This window comes from Alligator mississippiensis, chromosome 1 (genome assembly GCF_030867095.1).
Source record: "Alligator mississippiensis isolate rAllMis1 chromosome 1, rAllMis1, whole genome shotgun sequence".
Taxonomy (NCBI): domain Eukaryota; kingdom Metazoa; phylum Chordata; order Crocodylia; family Alligatoridae; genus Alligator; species Alligator mississippiensis.
In genome coordinates, this window is record NC_081824.1 from 5299899 (window position 1) to 5317474 (window position 17576).

Below are 17576 nucleotides of genomic sequence, written 5' to 3' on the forward strand. Positions count from 1 at the left end.
GAACATCTCATTCAACATCTGTTAGTTTGCCAGATGTGATTCTTAGCCAGAAATTCATTTTGAATGGGGAGATCTCTGGGCCCTGCCACATCCTCCTGGGACAGACGTAGAGCCTGAACTAATGTGTCCCATTGCTACCTACAAACCTGGTCCGACTCAGTGCTGTGCTGGAAGGAAAGAAGTAGTCATCAGCCTCTTCTTCTAGGTCTCCTTCCTTTCCTGTCGTGTCCAACTCTCCAAGACCCTTGGCTTTGGCAAGTGGCTCTTTCGTCTCTGTGCTGGGGCCTTGGGCAATGCTTGTTCTGCTGTAGTTTTCACAGGATGAGTCTTGGGACTTATCTTCCTCCTCCTCCTCCTCCTTGGCTGGACTGGTATCAGCTGGAGCCTTCTCCCAGCTTCCTGGCTTTAGGAAGTTAAGTACAGCAGAAATCAGACATGGCAGATATACAGTGAGATGGACCTCATACGGGGAGAGGCTTTGGTTTGTGGTGTGAGAGGGCAGCTTCTGGTGGGCCAGAGACCATGAAGAGGGTAAAGTAGTGCCCGGTACAGGGCAAGCATATAACGAGACAGTGGAGAGGCCATGTGGTATGGGATGGGGTGGCCACAGGGTATGACGGGATGGTTTCATAGTTTCATAGTCGTTAGGGGCTAGAAGGGACCTTGCAGATCATTGGGTCCCCTCCCCCCACTGCATTTGGGCAGGAAAGACCGCTGGTGTCAGATGACCCCAGCAAGATGGGCATCAAGACGCCCCAGCAAGATGGTCCCAGCAGGCAGATTATCTTGGCTTCATATGCCGAAGGTGAGGCACGTGCCCATCAGACTCACCATCACCTCTTTCTCCTCTTCCTCGCTCGGTAGGCTTTTCACCCGGAGAAAATCTCTCGATAGGAAGGAACGGGGGCGCAGGTAGTAGGCCGGGGGGTGATGGAGCAGGTAGATGAGTGACACCCAGCGGTCAAAGAGGGGCTCCTGCTCCTCTGGGGGGGCATAGAGCTGCAGGTAGTACGAGCGCCCGTTGATCAGCTTGATTTTGATGCTCTGCTGGTTGAAGTTGTAAACCGAGATTCGCACAAACTGCAAGGGCAGGAGCCTACAAGGAAAGCCACACGTGAGACTGGCTCGCACCCCATAGCGGGGTAGAATGAAGGCTTCAGAGACAACATGCGAGAGAGAGCATACCCGAGACCCCTCAAGCCGACGGGAATAGTGCCCAAATGGAAAAGACTCCAGGAGCCATTCTCAGCCCAACTTTGACTGGTTACTCATGGGAACGGACCTCAAATTTTGCCCTTAATCTTAAAACCAATGCAGCCAGAGCCTTGAATAATGAAGGTCCATGCATCCAATGAAAGCTTGGACCGTAGGGTGCTCATGTCCTCCTCTCCGAAGGCTGGGCTTCGTACAGGTGAGGGGTGGGTAGAGAGTTATGCCATCTGAAGGCCATTGCCTTAAATAGCTCAGCGCTCCCGCTAGCCCTACCCATCCAGGTGGGCCCTGCTGGGAAACGCAGGCCCTTTGGCACGAACACGGTGCAAACCTGAGCTCAGGAGGTCACGGTGCTCTCGCACGTGCCTAATGAGGATGCACTGTGGGCATCCATAGGGACCTCCACCTCTCGGAGCCGGCCACAGAAGGGCAAGGCCCCCGCGAACTCACCGGGTGAGCGCCACTTGCTCCGCGTAGTGCCCCGAGGAGACCTGGCCGCTCTGCAGCATGGGCACAGGGTGAGCGATGAGCATTATGTCGGGCAGCGGCAACTTGTTGTTGGTGGAGACAATGCCAATGATGGCCTCGTTTTGGTGGTTGTGGATGTCCACATTCTTGCCTCGTCTAGTGACCTGCACACGAAAGCTAAGGCATCAAGCTAAGGCACGGGGGAGTCGGACAGAGACTTTCTGTATAATGACTAGCTTGCTTGACTGCTCCCTTCTCAGCTGGTTGTCCCCCCTACTCCCACCCCTGCTAATTCCTGTCCTGCCCTAGGCGGTAAGCACCCTGCGGCAGTGTGGCTGGCATCGTATCCACTTGCTTCTGATGCTCCAGCTTGAATGACCAGGTGGCCATGGCCAGCTGGGGCAGCGTGGCACTGTAACTCCAGAAGATGCAGTTCGATCCCTACTCTGGATTTACAGTAAAATGCCTAATCCACCCTGACTTCTTTCCTTTTCGTTTGGCCTGTGCTAGGCCAATCAACACCCAGGCTTCCAGCTTGATTCGCAAGGAGCCCAACAAAACACACCCATGTGCTATTCCACTTGGGCACTGCCTGCCTCTGCAACCTCAGCCCCCTCGGGGAGTTGTCGGCAAACTTGGGACTCCCGAATCCTGGCACGTGCATCTCTGCTGCCGGAGCTAACGCAGCTGTGGCAGGTCCAGTTGCTGCTAGTGGGTGGCAGAGCATCTCTCTCTGCATAAGTTATGCCTGGCAAAGGACTGCCTACAACTGTCAAGGAGATGCTGTTGTTCCCTCCAGCTCACATAGCTGAGAAACCTCAGTCAGATGCTATTAATCTCTTCTTTGGGGGGGGCCTTCCTGGTCCCTTCCTCATTTTGAAGATGGGAGAAACTGAGACTCCAAGTGAAATGGTTTTCCCCAAGAGTCGGGCATGCTCGGGGCGATCTGATGCTGGCTGCACGCCATTATTCAGTCCTTTTTTTACCTGGATAAAGTTGCTCTCGAACATTGCAACTGTCTGAAAGGGAGAGTACTCCCCTTCACGCAGGTGTCTTTGGAGATCTTCCCGAAGAGGGATCCGGGCCTTCTCTGTCGGTCTGGTTGGGGGGTCTGTCACGGGGTCTGCACGCGAAGCCCTGCAGCTTCGGGACTGGTGCCAGAAGCCCAGAGGTTGCGGTGACACCAGGAACCTCTGATGGGAAGGGAGAAGGCAACAGGCTCAGAGGCTCAGAGGCAGATGCTGTGTCTCTAGCAACCCCCCACAAGCCCCCTTCTCCAAAGAGGTGCAGGTGCATAGGCCAGGGCAGGGGTAGTACGTGGAAGCATTCATTCATTAGCCTCAAACGCCGACCTGTGCAGCACTGAGAGCAGTGGGGCTCCTGGCTCAGGGCTCTTACGCGTTACAGGGACAAACCAGACTACTCTTCCTCGTCTCGATAAAGGATTACGAGATGCAATGAGCTCATATGAAATTGTGCAAACAGCCGGATGCCACCAGAGAATTTCCCCTACCCTAGACCGATCCCCTGGGACAGCCGGACGCACCAGCTTTCGGGCAGCGTCGCTGTAATGAACAGAAGCTGGCCTGTGTTATGAAGCTGTCGTCTGAAAACAGTCAACTGGGTAGGGACATAGAGAGAAGTCGGGGGCAGGAGCTTGGGAGGAGAGTACAGGGGGCAGAGACAAGATAAAAAATGAGCTTGCATCGGTGCTAGACGGCAGATGGAGCTGGGCAGAGCAGAGATCACTCACTCTGGCAGGGGAGAGCGTAGAGAGGGCTTGATCTTTGCTGCGCTGGCTGGTCCAGCCGGCTGCTGATCAAGGAGAGGGCTGCTTTTGTTGCTGCCGGCAGACATTTGCTCTGATTCCTATGAGCGTGGACATGGGTATACCAATACAGCGGGGTGGGGTGCAGAAGATGAGTGGGAGTGTTAAATCCTTTGATTTAACATCGAGTTTTACGGGTGCATCGCTTTCCCAGAAGGGCCGTTACAGACTGATTTTTCCGTGACCGAGAAAAGACCTCCTTTTGTGTAGAAATCCCTACTTTACAGCCTCCTCCCTGTTGCTGAAGCCATGCAGCACTGTACCTTTTAGTATTGGGCCCCGCTTTGCTGGAGGTAAGGGTAATAATAATAAAAAATTGCCATTTTCGGGCCCCCTTTCTGGCCGGGCTCCGGGCAGCCAACCAGTTCGCCCAGGCCTTTGTCCGGCTGTGAAGCAATGTCACGGTGATCTCTGCCAAGCCATAAATGCCCAGTCCTACATACCATGGGGAACCAGCGGTATCCTCCAACACAGGTCATAAGCCGGCCGGGACTCGGGCTTGAGGCCAGGCCGTGGTTGCCATAGGTGTGACCCTTGCATTATGATGTCATCACAGGTCATGTTCGTCCCACGCCTTGATGACGAATTTCCAAGAGTCCTTGTGTTTTGTTAGGAGTCTCACCTGCCGTCGGGAATGGGAATTTGTAAGAAATCATGCTGGGAAGTGCTTGGCTGCTGGGCCTGAAAGGGCGGCATGCCGGTCACGTAGGCATGGCTAAAGTGAAGCTATGGGTGGGTGATGTACAGGAGGAGGTTTTTCATCTTAATTCATAAGGCCATGGGTAGAAGGGCAGTTATTCTGAGCAGGGTGCTTTGTGAGAGGCATCTAATTTCTATCTGCATTTCTAATACGAGAGGCTTTTCCATGCACTCTGAACATCAAGACATGCATGTGCCTGCAGCCTTCAGATCACCTTGGCATGGTTACTGCTAAGTTATAAGGGGCTTTTCTGAGTGATGAAGATCAGGGTGAGGCAGGGATACAGGGAGGCGTCTCCTTCTCCCTCTGGTTTGCAGGTAGAAACCTCGGCAATGCCCAGCTCCCAGGTTCCTCAGGAGGAGCCCTCCTTTTTAGGACAAAGGGGGTTTCCCTCAAACAAGCCCATTAAGCTCTCAGCAGGCCTCGTGAGCTCAAACCTCCTCTGCTCCCGTGGCTCCTTTCCTACGGGCCCTTCAGGTGCCATAAAAGAGAGTTCGTGGTCTGGGGGCAGTGGGCTTCTGGTGGATGGAGGGGGGTAAGGGAAGGGTCCCAAGGGCTAGGTGTGGGGGTCGATAAGGGAGCTGCAGGCAAAGCGCATGGGGCCGGGGAGAGAAGCACGAGCTGCGCGCTGGCTCCTGCGGCCAAAGGACCGTCTGTGGTTTGCAGCAGGAGCAGCGTCCTCATCGCGCAGCGGGGCAGAAACCCGGTTTTACAGACGGGGAAAGCGAGTCACGTAGGCTGTGACTTTCCCAAAGTCACTTTGGGAGAGCCGAGCCCAGCCGTCCCTAATCGCGTGGCCGGCCTTCTTTCTGCAGGCTTGAGGGGAGGGCGGAGGGGCAGCATGTCCCGGGGAATGGGCTCCCAGCTAGGAAAGCTGATTTCAGCAGACCATTAACCTACAGGAAACCCTGCAATCCTGCAAGCGTTATTGCTGTTTGGCTGGAGTAGGCTTTTATTACCTGGAGTCTTTCCTATTTTGGATGCTTTCCAAAGCAGCGAGCTGTGCAGGTGTATGCATCAGCCCCGTGCTGTGCGGGGGCTCGCTTGCAGCTCTGGTGCGAGCAGCTGTTGCATGGAGAGGAACAGAGAATGGCGGCAAGGTTATTCCCTAAACTGACCGAACGGGGCCACGATGCTGTGGCATCTACAGCCGCCTCCTGAACCCGGACCCAGGCTGGGCCCTGCGGGGTGGGAGATGCGGGAAAGGAGGAGGACACCAGACGCTGACCACTGGGGCTGGCCCTGGCCTGTAGCCTTATTCACATGGCTCGTGAGATGTGGGTTCCCAGCAACATTAGCAGTGAGTTCAGCCTGCTCTGTCCCATTGAAGAGGGGGCTAATGCTATTGCAGCTTAATCTGCTTTTAATGGTAATGCTCTCCAGTAGCAGGATAAGTGGACCCATTTTCCCACTGCTGTGTTTGATTTAAAGCAACGCTGTGATCCCGGAGAGGCTGCTTGCTTTCTTCCTGGCTGGACACTGCTTCGAGGTGTTACCGCGCGGAAAGGTATAGCTCCCCACATCAGGGGCGAGCCGCCGTGTTGCTACCGAAATTAGAGACCGGCTGGCGAGCTGAAGGAGACGCAAGCGGAGGTCTGGATCCCATGTGCTTGGTTGGTCAGGAAGGGAGCCGAGATCGGGGCTTTGCCCCACTCCTCTGGTCGGCTCTGAGCCAGTCGGCACCCTCCCTAATAACAGTGCAAACTAGGGAGGGTGTTACTGGCTCAAAATAATTGTCACGTGCCACTCCAGGGGCCGTAGCATTTCACCGTTACAACCTGTACGCGAGAGTAAGGCTCTTACCTCCACATCTGCTCCTGAAAATAGATGTGAGAGTTCACGTGAAAGCTAAGGCGGTCGGCAGCTGTCCATGGGACCTCCTACCCAGTTTAAACCCCTCCTATCTTCCCTCCGTGAATTACTGCTTCGCTTTGGGTCTTCATCTTACTCCGGGCCAGAGTCCCGTCGTCGTCTTTGTGATATTCGCAGAGGTCACCGCGGGGCGGGTGGATGCTGGGAAACTCCGCAAGAAACCTGTCTGCCTAATCTTGCTATTGATCTAAGCTTTCATTTCGGCGTGAACACCCCTGACGTGGGGTGGGAACATCATTATCTTTAAATTGGCTCCTGAAACGTTGACCTACGAAACAAATATTGCCATGCGTTCAGGACATCCCCGGGGGTAGCATGGGAGCCAGACACACAATTGGCTGGTCTTCTTAATATCCCAACGCACAGCCCAGAGGAAGCAATTTCTAATAAAGAGTGGAGATGAACACTGATGGCGTCAACCCCTTTTTAATCACTACTTTAATTTTGTTCTGTGTGGGCCGACTTTCATAATGGAGAAATTTCTTTGGGGCCAAGCGTGTGTCCTCTCTGGGGCCAAAAAATAAAAAGGAAGAAAGTGTTTGTGTGGGAACTCAACAAGGTGCATCTCTGGGTAGGTATTTCTCTCACTTTTGGAGCTCTGCATCTTCTTCCTCCGTGTTGTGCTACACAATGACTACAGTGGAGCCATAAGCAGCTCTACAGGTTAGTTATAATTGTACTGCAACTATTATCTGCAGTTGCATGGTGCAGCGTATTTAAAATGTCGTGTCCAGAAAATGTGGTGCTGACCAAAGACATAGGAGTTAGATATCTAGGAAGAGGGAAGCCCCTGTGTAGCCATAGGATGGGTACAAAATATGGGCCGTTGGACTACAGGGGAACCATGCTGGCAAGGAGTATGTTGAGTGTTTGGCTAAAGAGAAACAACCTACTACTGCTACCGTCTGATGCTCAAATGTATGGTGATGCTGCAAGGCCACCCTTCTCATGCAGACCAAAAGACAGGCCCAAGCCCTGATGGCAGGTCCAACTCATCTTACCCCTGTTGTAGGGTGAGACAATTTAGTCTTCAAACCCTTCAGGCTTGGCCTGCTCACCAGCACGCATGGAGATTAATACTCATCTTCGTGGGGTCTCTGAGAGGTACGAGACCAGCTGCTCCCAGAGCCGTCACGCTTTGCTGGTTGGATGACTTTCCCCATGGCTTGGCCTGCACAAAAATTATCCTCCTAACTAAAAACCAGGCTGTGTCCTAACGTGGAGAATGAGGTCCGAGTCGTGATGTGTGACTAGCTGGCGTGTCTCTTCTGCTACGTGTGCAGAGCCCTTGGTGCGCGTGGAGATGACAGGTGTTGCCCAGTGATTGTGTGCCAATCACAATGCTACAGTAGAAATAGTAAACTAATTTATTAATCATTTTGCTATGTACAAGTTTAATGGAGAAAGAGTTGTATGAAACAATTAAAAAGAACAGGTTCTTTGTCTCGTCATTTGTACAAACGGTAACGGCAGTGGCGCAGTCAGACCCAGGGTTGTCGTTTATTGGTCATGCTTTCGTCTGCAAATTAGGCAGGACGGGGCAGAGCGGCAGGCACGGCTCTGTCGTCCTGGGAGTTACAAAAATACACCCTCGAATGTGACAGCACTGAGACAGCAGCTAGGACAAGGTACATGCCATGGGAAAGAGACATAACAAAACACAGACACCGTTGTATCGCTGAACAAAGAAGTCAACCCCGGACTCCTCAAGGAAGGTCGTCAGCTTTCTCTGCTGCTTCTTGAACCAGCCTCTTAATCATGGGCAAGTGTTAACGTTGGCAGCCTTTGTCTGCCTCGTTGTGCCAATAAAGAATTGAATTGGAAAGAGATCCCCCACGGTCATGGCAAGAAAGAGATTGGGCCAGATCCTATTCACCTGTTGGCATGCAAGTGCAAGCCTATACCCCCAGTTCCTGAAAGAGGGTTTAAATGCCTGCTTTTGTAGCATGCCTCTCTTTTAACCTTGCGGCTAAGTCCCCAGAAGTGGTGAGGAGGAGGAAGACCCACCCACCTTGGCTATTGGCGGGGTTGCAGGGATTTGAGCAGGATCGCGTGTTGGGACCCGAGCGGGTGGGATCTGATCTAGCTCTTCCTCGGGATGGAGACGGGCTTTGTGATTTAAGCAGGGGGTTGGCAGTCAGGATATCTATTCCCAGCACGCCTGCCGGCATGGTGCGGTCCTGTAACTGCTCTGGGTCTCAACTTCTCTATCTGTAGCAGGGTGGATTACAGCACGAGAGTGAGGGGAGATTTAATTCATCCTTGTTTGCAAAGAGCCAGGAGCCCCTGGGGTACAATGTGCTAGAGCAGCGCAGGCACTCAAAAAAGACTGTAGTTACTCTAGCAGCAAATTTTAATGCCTTCATCTGTACTAAGCAGGACCTTCCTCCAGACACAGCCCTGCTGATTTCCGTGTGCCCTCTCATGCAGGAAGGCATTATTCCCCAAGTCATGGTAGCAGAGCAGGGCCTTTAGTTTTGCTTACATTTTTTTTTTACACATCCACGGTTATTCACAGCAACATTGAGCTCCTAGCCAGGCCTCTCCTGGCAACACACAGCCAGTTGGGTTAAGGATTCAGAGCCTCGCACCCCAAAATATTCTTGGACAGGGAGATGACAGCACTGCACTGTGATGGCACTTTTTTGTCCAAGGAGCTCAGGGCACTCTACAAAGTCACAAGGGGAAGTAGGATCATTGCCTTCATTTCACAGATGGGGACAGTGAGGCACAGCGAGGGGAAGTTACTTGCCCGTGGTCTTGCAGTGAGTCAGTGGCCGAGCTGGAAGTAGAATCAGCATCTATTAGAGACATGGAGGCCACAGCAGTAATATCATTTAAACATTATTTTCTGCTATCCTCTCTAGAGGGAGCACCCAGTTCTTGTCCTAAAACAGCTTGGCATGGTTTCTTTAGAGGTGTGCAAGCCCAGACACAATCTTTCCTGTTCAGATTTCAGCACCCACCCCGACCCCCACCTCCGAATCTACTTGGAGACTTCCAGTGCCCAATCAGATTTTAAGCATCTAAAATCTCCTCTTTTCAGACACGTTACCCGCAGTGTCCTGCCCCATTAACTCGTAGTGCAGTTGCAGCTGGATCCTGCTTTCTTCCCTTCCTGTCTTAAACTGTAGCCGCGGCCTGGTAAATGGTGCTCATGCTCTGCCACAGAGGTGGCTGCCTTGCAGTCGGGAGCTGCCAGGAGGCCGAGGCCCAGGAACGAGCCTTGCCCACTTGCTCCTGCCCTGCAGGTACCACTTTCTGAAAATACGGCGTAGCCGCTTTTGGGTCAAGGCTGCTCCTGAGAGCATGTCCGGCACTACTGGGAGTGACCACGGGGCGCGTTTCTGCACGCGGTGCGTGTGGAGCAAGAATGAGGAGGAGGACTGTGTTTCTTGGCTGCGGTCTTGCAATCGCTGTGGAAGTGGGAGAGAGATGCTCCCAAGAGGCTGAAGCAACCTGGGCTCCATCAGACTGAGATGGAGGCCGCGTGTACGGATATAAGAGATTTTTATCCGGGGGCTTTTGATAAGGACAACATTTAGCAAGGTTCTCATGGACAGTCCATGTATTTCAACATGATTTTTTGCAGGGAAATGCATCTCAGGATGGCCAAAGCTGTTCAGTTCACTGCATTAGACAGAAAGTTTGGTGCTGGACCAGCAGCTCTGGGGACTGGAGTCCTCTTTAGCAGGTAGGGGACAAGCAATAGCCATGCCATCTTCCTTCAGCCATTGATCAGCTAAACCTAGAGGGTCTCAATCCTGGACTAGAAGAGCCAGCTCTTGGGGTGAGGGGTGCTCAGGCCCTGGTCTCTGAGTGCTGGCTAAGTAGTTTTAGATGCGGCAGTTCTCTCTTTCGGCTGGGTCTGTTGGGATCGATCATAGCACACATTTCCCTCCCTCCGTCCTACCCCAGCTCTTCCACACCCAGCTGTGAGGAGCTCCCATAGTCTCCCTGAAATCCTGTGTTGCATCAAGCAGCCTGTCAGCGGAAGAGAACTGCTGGGATTTGAAACCCTTTCGGCACATTCAGATGACAAGGGCACCCCGAGGATCAAACCCGATGAGCCTTGCAAAGGGGGACCGATCATATTTCCACTGGAGTGAGACCCTGGCTAAAAGCTAACCTGTGGGGGCTCAGACGGCTGGGCCCAAAAGCACGTCTACGCCACCGTGTGATAGGAAACGCTGTCATGAAAACACGCCCCATCCGCTCACTCCCATTTTGCACAAGCCAAATGCCCAAAAGAACGCCACTGCGGTGCAGTGCCAGGCACATGCCAATAACCGCGTGACAACTGAGTGCCTGAGCCGGCATTCACCAGACAGCGTGCTTTTTGGCATTTGATACGAGCAGGCAGGCACGCTTTCACGGGAGTGCCTGAGGCACTGGGAGAAGCAGTGTCCTCAATGGGAACACAGCACATCATTTTTTGGACCTACGAATAATAGCCCTAGGCTATGTAACCGTCACAGGAACCAACGTCCCACCAAAAAAAGGCCCCTTTTTTCCTCTCCAGCAGTGGCCAGTTTTTAATGAACATCTCCGCAGTGGTCCTGCAGCTTTCATTGCAAAGACAAAAGTTGGCTTTGGGGCGTCTGCCAGTGAGGAGGGAGAGCCGTAGACAGGAGGGTGGTGGAGTGAACTAGATGAGCAAGCATCAGTGTTTAAACCCCAAACTGGGAGAAAAAACAGTATAAAATGAACTGAATCTGAAAATTTGGGGGTGGGGGCGGTGGCAAGGTTGGTTTTCCTTAACCTGAAATGTCTCGTTTGGCCCGAGACAAAAATAGATGTTGTGTTTTTAGGTGATTTCGCTCTTTTTTGAAAACCCTTTTTTCATTCCACGAACCTTTCAGTGAAAAATGCCGTTTTGTAATAAGTCAAAGCTTCATTTTTAAGAAATGTCAAAAAATGAAATATTTTGGCACTTACAAAATTGGCAACAGCGTAAGACGTTCTGGGATGCTCCGAGAAGGCCGGAATGAAACGTTTCAAAAATTCTCCCCCTTTTTCGGCCAAAACACTGGTTTTTTCGGCAAATTTACTATCCATTAAAAAATTGAACCTGGTTCCAGTGACAAGGGGAGATTTCTCTAGGATTTCTCTGGCTTCCTGATTACGGGTCTCGCAGCTAAGACTGAGGCTGTGGTTGCAACACTGATCCAAGTTTTAACTGTACGAAATCCTTGACCAGTCCAGGGTATGAGCCCTGTTTTAGGGGCATGGATAGCCCCCGACTACAGGACGGTGTGGGCATTACCCAGCGACATGCATGTGACATGTCGTCCTCTATACACGTCTGGTGAGTGTGCTACAGCCCCGGGAAGTGACCCTGCCTCTCTAGCTCGGCTGCAAGAGCTCGTGAGTTTAATTCGGGAGGTCACCCACTCTTCTCCCAGCGTGTCAGCCAAGATAGCAGCTGTAACACCTGCATGCCTGCCCCCCAGCGCTGCCCAGGTTTTGCAGGTAATTAGCCTCAATGGATGCCCCTTTAACTAGAACGACTGGCATTTAAAAGACAATTTGAACAATCCTCCCCAGTTCATTCCTTCAAATGGGCAACAGCAGAAGAGCTGTTAAGTTTGAAAAGGCATTGAATTTAAAGGCAAAAGCCCAAATTGAAGACATGACTGGTTTCCACACCTCAGTCCTATTAATTGAGAGATTGTACTTGTGCTGGGACGTGCTAACACTCAGTGTGAGATAGTGGTGAGGCCTTCCACTGGCTTTGCCTTTGGGTGATGGGGACCCAAAATAATAGCCCTGCAAGTCCCAGGCCCTAGTGCTATGGTTGTGGTCTCTGTAGTTAATGGAGCGCTAGGAAGCTCGTGGGGCCAGTTATAGATAAGGGACCAAAATATTGGTAATCTGCTCTGAATTTGGATTAAAAATCTCCAAAACTGAGCATCTGGACAAATGATAATGTTATGCCCGTGTATCTTACACTGGTTTTGGATACGTGTGTAAATCACACTGGGCTCTGGAGTGGACGGACACCTGCAATCCCAGCAGAGTTGCTCTTAGATGCTATTATGGTACCTTGCCATTGGGTTGTGGGGGAACAGCCTGGTTGCCTTGAGTGAATGGCTACCCACGGGAAGCTGTGGACAGATGGCAATTGCATCCATGTAATTTCTCCTCTGATTCTTGCAGGGCTAACTCTACACCAGATTAGCATAGACCAGATTTGTATAACACCAGTTAACCCAATGTAAGGGTTCACATTGTCCCCTGTTTTTCATGCCGGTGATTACAGCGGTGCACTTTGCCATCTGTCTGGGCCCCGCTTCTCTCTTTCCTCCCAGGTAAATCCCCATTCTAGTAAACTGAGATCATAAATTTAGGGCTGGAGCTGTTGTCTTGCATTTGTCTGCAAAAGTGCCATGCAAGTATATTAGGCTTGATAAATATATCGACTGCTTTAAAAACAACCACCCTGCTCTCCTCGACGCTAAGCAGCAAATGAATCCAGGAGGGGTGGGCTTATTAACCATCCCTAGGAGAGGCTCTTGGGATCGGGGAACGGGGTTGACTTTTTTGGCCAGGCCAGGTCTAAACCGATTCACTATGGGTCAGTGAGGGGGAAGCAGAGTTTCTGGTTAGATCTCATTCTGTTCATTCAGGTCGTTGCCGATACCGTCGTACTCACTGGAGCGTGGCGACATGCCCAGGTACTGCTTCAGGAACTCGCTAAACCTCTTCTGGTTGTTCCACTTCCGGGCTGACTTCCTGACCCCGATGAAGCCCCCGTATCGTTTCTGCACCCCGCTCACGGCGGGCTCCAGCACCTGCCGGTAACTGTACTTTCCGTTCAGGAAGTCACCGAGCCTCTTGGAAATGTCCTTGGGCTGCTCTGGGAAGTCCCCCACTTGGGTCTCGCTCCCGTCACTGGCACCGTCTTCTGCTTCCCGCTGGCGGATCAAGCCGCTCACCTTGGACACTCGCTTCTCGTCTTCCACTTTGCTAAGATCCACCACTTTGGTAAGGTCGTTGTAGCGCTTCAGGCCTCCTCCAAACAGGTCGCCGTCCTCCGCGTCCAGGGGCTGGTAAACGTCTTCCTCCAGGCTGTCCGCGCTGAGCTGTAGCGTGGCCTTCCCGGCCACCTTGCTGCAAAGCTCCCAGGTGCCGCTGGAGAAGACCTTCCCTTCGCACTCCACGATGCAGACCTGCGGAGAGGAACAAGACAAGGACTCCTTCAGCCAGCCTTTTCCGTTCAAAGTGGATTTCCTCCCCCTAAACCCTATCAGCGACTGCTCAGCAGCACGGGCAAGACTTCCCCGACCCTGCTCTTTGTTAGCTGAAAACCAGCAGCGTGGTACGGAGCTGGCAAAGGCAACGCGAGTGTCAGGTCTGCTAGGACCTCAGGCAGGTAGGGAACTAATAATCCCCTAAGAGGCTTCGGGCAACATGAGCATTACACGAACACCCAGAGCCATCTCGGGTCCGTCCGGGGTCTGCACATCGGAGGTTAATATCCCATCTCTTCCCCCTCGCCCTGGGGTAGGGGAGGTCTCTACGGATTGCATTTCAGCTGCGGGACATTGCAACATGGATCTTTATTTGGAGATTTATGGCTAAAGAAGTGAACAGGTGGCGGCCGCGTGGAGCTGCCTGGCTGAGCAGGTGATATTGCAACCACGCTCGTGCAAATGGTCCGATGGCCGCTGCCTGAAAATACCCAGACCTGTGGTTATGATGCTGAACAACAACCTGTCTGGCCTGCAAACTGCCGTCCAATTAGCTTTCTATAGCAGGCCGAGGGATCTGCAGGGAAGGCAGTTGTGTTCGCAGTGGGGCTGTCTAGCCAGCCCTGTAATCCTCTTAACCTCTTTGGAAACTAGATATTTAATACCCTCCCTCCCTCTAGTTCGGTAGCTGAATGGTCTGCCCGAGTGAATTGTCACGCCACATCCAGCGTCACGGTATTGGGACATCGCTTCCAAGACACGGGGACGAGGCAAATTCCCAGTTACGCTGGTATGAAGCCAGAGTCATTTTATTTCCCTGGGCCGGGTGAATTAACCCACCCGCCCCTGAAATTCACTGGACCTTTTCTGAGCGTTGGGATTACATCCTCCCTGCTGGATTTTGTATTTCCAAACGCTTCTGGATCCCTGGGTCCTGGGTGCCAGCATCCCTCGCTACGAATCGTATAGCCCAGGGAGGCAGCTCCTGCCACATATCTAACAGGACCAGAGTTGGGCTGTACTGGGGACCTTTACGCATCTGACCTAAGGGTTTCCATCCCAAACTGGGCAGCTTTGAGAGGGTCTCACGGCTCAGATAAACATCTGGACTCCTGGGCTCTTGGACAGTTCGGTCTCAGCTAAGTCAGTGGTTCTCCATCCAGCATTTCCCTGTGAGGGGAAGGGAGAGGGGGATCCTGTGCACGTCCCTTCATGCTTGCAAAGCCTTGTGGAGATCCTGGATTGGAAAAAGCCATAGACTTGCACTGTATTTTGAGACTGCTTGCCATGCCCCCCATGCTGGCAGGCCTCTTTGCTGACACCAGTGCAACGGTCGGGGAACCTTGCAGCAGCTGCTACAAAAAACCCCAATATACACTCGTGAGTGACAATGATTCACAATTCTCCTTTGAAGTTGGTGCTTTGCTCAGTGCCACTCTGTCCTCAATCCAGGTTTTCTATATATACTCCCTCCTTTGGATCCGAACAAGCCCCCGGGGTGCGGACCCTGATCAAACGTCAGGCCACGTAACCACCGTCCTTGCTGGTCATTATGTTAACAAGCCGAGGGGGGGAGGAAAGGTTGGGGAAGGGAACAGCTAAAACAAGCCAACGAGGGAAGCTAATCCAGGGGAAAATGAGGTTTTTTGTTATCTCCAGAGAAAGGCCAGCTCAATCCTTGCCAAAGTTATTCAAGTGATGCAGACAGGCCTGAGTGACGCACGGGCTGGAGCAATACAGTGCAGCCGCGCCAGCGAAATGGCTGAGAAAGCTGTAGGTCTATTGAAAGTGGCCTGTCTTCCCAAAGTCCAGGCGGGTTCGGATCGAGGTTTCCTTTGGGACTCTCTCTCTCCTAACATGAATGGGGCGAGAACCCTGCAGCTCTCTGTAAGGCTCTTCTCAACACTCGCATTAAGAGAGATTTTGGTATTATCATCTTAGAAATGCACTTATTCTGCAGGTAAACCGAGCACTGAGTGCTTTGCTCAGAGGGACGGGCGAGCCTGCAGTAAACTGCTCCCTCTGAGAGCACGCTCATGCAATTCCTGCTTGGAGAAATACCCTCCTTTGGGAGCTGTCTGACATCTCTATAGCAGCTTGCCTCTTTTGATCAGAGGCAATTTTCTATATTGCCCGATATACTTTCTCTGACAGTGGCAGGAGTGGATACTAGAGGGAGAGCATTGAAGAGGGTGACTCTGGAGTGATTTATTCCCTAGTCATTACCCTCCCTGGCATCTACTATCATCGGTTTAGAGATGCCAGAGGAAAGATCTCAAACTGTTTTGTTTAATAACTATCCATAAACCTATCTTCCATGCATTTGTCTAGTCCCTTTGAGAACCTGGTTATACCATCTGCCTGGTTAAACCCTGCCTGGTTATACTGCAACCTCTTGTGGCAATGAGGTCTACAAGTTAACTATATGCCGGGTGCATCTACAAGTGCAAGTAGCACGTAGCAGTAAACTCCGGCGCAGTTTGCATCAGAGTTTATTCCTCCGGGGCCCAGCGTTTACATGTGTGCTCAGGACCGCGGCACATTGAACCAAGGCAGAGCAGCTCCGTCTGGCAGGGGATGTGGGAGGTCAGTCTGCCAGCCTGGAGCTGCTCTGCCCCAGCTCAGTGTGCTACCAAGGGCCTGGCCGCGGCACGAGGGTGCTACAGTGCGAGGCGAGCCAGCAGGCAGCCCCAGCCAGCCCTGGTCGCTGTCTCCATGTGCATTGAGGCACACTAAATATAACTCCCCCACAGCATAGTACTTGTCCCGGACAGTACTATCCTACAGTGGAGTTAATTAATTTACTGCACCCGAATAGGAGCGCACATGTAGATGGTGATGCTTTACCGTGGGGCGAATTAGTCAGCTCCGCAGTAAAGCGCACGTGTAGCTGCACCCACTGTGCAAACAAGTACTTTCTCTTGTTAGTTTTAAACCTGTCTCCTGCTCATTTCAGTGGGTGCCCCCAGTCCTAGTACTCTGGGTCTTGGTGAACAGCAGTTCCCTGTTCACTTTGTCCACACCCTTCACTATTTTATAGACCTTAATCCTATCCCTCCCCCTGAAGCCTTTTCCTTTCCAAACTAGACTTTTTAGTCTCTCCTGGTATGGCACCCGCTCCATACCCCTGACCATTTTGGTGGCCCTAATTCTACTGCATCCTTTTTGAGATGTGGAGATGAGGGCCGGAGAGCCCAATGCACTCGACAGACATTAAGTCTCCCAACATCCGTGTAACGGGGGGATTATGAAACTGCTGTCAGTTGAATTTAGCTTCTGTTAAACCTGATTTTTAATGCCCTATAGGTCTGGCTCAGAAAACTTGTTTGATGTAAAAAGTGCTGCATTTACTGGGGGGGAGGGGGAGTTTCTTAGTAGTAAAGATTACATATGCCGGAGGTCACGTGCCTCTTTGCAATTACAATGTAAAAGGTAAATGCTCATGCCTTCAAATGGCTAGTGCTGCATCTCATTAACAACAAGGCATAGCCTAACAATTCCAATTAGGCTGACTATCGTTATCACCAAGACTGAAAAAATAGTCATTTTTATGGAACATTTTGAAAGGTATTAAAGAAGTGATATCCTTCTGCCTGCCCAATTAAGCAGCACTGTTAAATGCCCCCCACAATTTGAACGTTAGTTGATTGTGACACTCGCTCAAGGTAGAGAAAAGCCTTGAGGACATGAACAGTAAAATGCTTACATTGCCATTAAAGAAAACCTTCAGGAAAGCTAATGCAGAAAAAATGATGGGGGAGAAATCTTGTAGTCCTCTGCCTCTGAAGTCAAGCAGGTCACTTCCAGCAAGGGAAAGGAGCCCTCCAAAACCGTAAGACGACTCTCTGCTCATCTGGACCCGGTGCTCACATGCAACGTTACTCCGTGTCTTCGGCTGCTCCCAAACGCTCGAGCAATGGGGCAGAGGTTGTGTTTCCATTAAACCAGTCAGTTAAACTTAGCGCCAGACCTCTCTCTGCCCCGAGTTGATACTTCTGTACCAAAGGATCTCAAACACTTGACAGCTTCCATAAATCATAGGTTAAAGCTGTGCTTACTGCTTACCCATCTTTGCAGTGAAATTGCCTCTGGGCAGCAGGGGACTGATTAGACACAGGGCGCAGTAACACTATAAAACACTGCAGGTTAGCAAGCGATTATCTTATCTGGGTAGACCTGCTCAAAAGATTTAGGTAGGGAGAACGTAATGGGATATTAACTTGGACATGACTTAATGCTTCCTGCTCTACCGCTAAGGCATCTTTAATTACCACAAATGGCCTGAACGTTGGTTCTATACTGA

General features: G+C 51.7%; 1 protein-coding gene across 3 annotated transcripts in view; it reads right to left on the reverse strand.

The window, feature by feature from the left end:
• Positions 1-7424: 7424 nt before the first annotated feature.
• Positions 7425-17576, reverse strand: part of PNOC (prepronociceptin) — a 34619-nt gene continuing 24467 nt past the window's right edge. Inside the window, exons 3-4 of one of the 3 annotated variants that reach the window (XM_006260257.3) lie at positions 12736-13252; positions 7425-8862 (exon numbers count right to left, since the gene is read on the reverse strand). In XM_006260257.3, the coding sequence (XP_006260319.2) occupies positions 8825-8862; positions 12736-13252 (555 nt within the window). In that variant the 3' untranslated portion in view covers positions 7425-8824. Of the gene's footprint in view, positions 8882-10597; positions 13253-17576 lie in introns of those variants that run through there. The other 2 variants (XM_059728358.1, XM_019483807.2) reach the window with 2 other exon arrangements.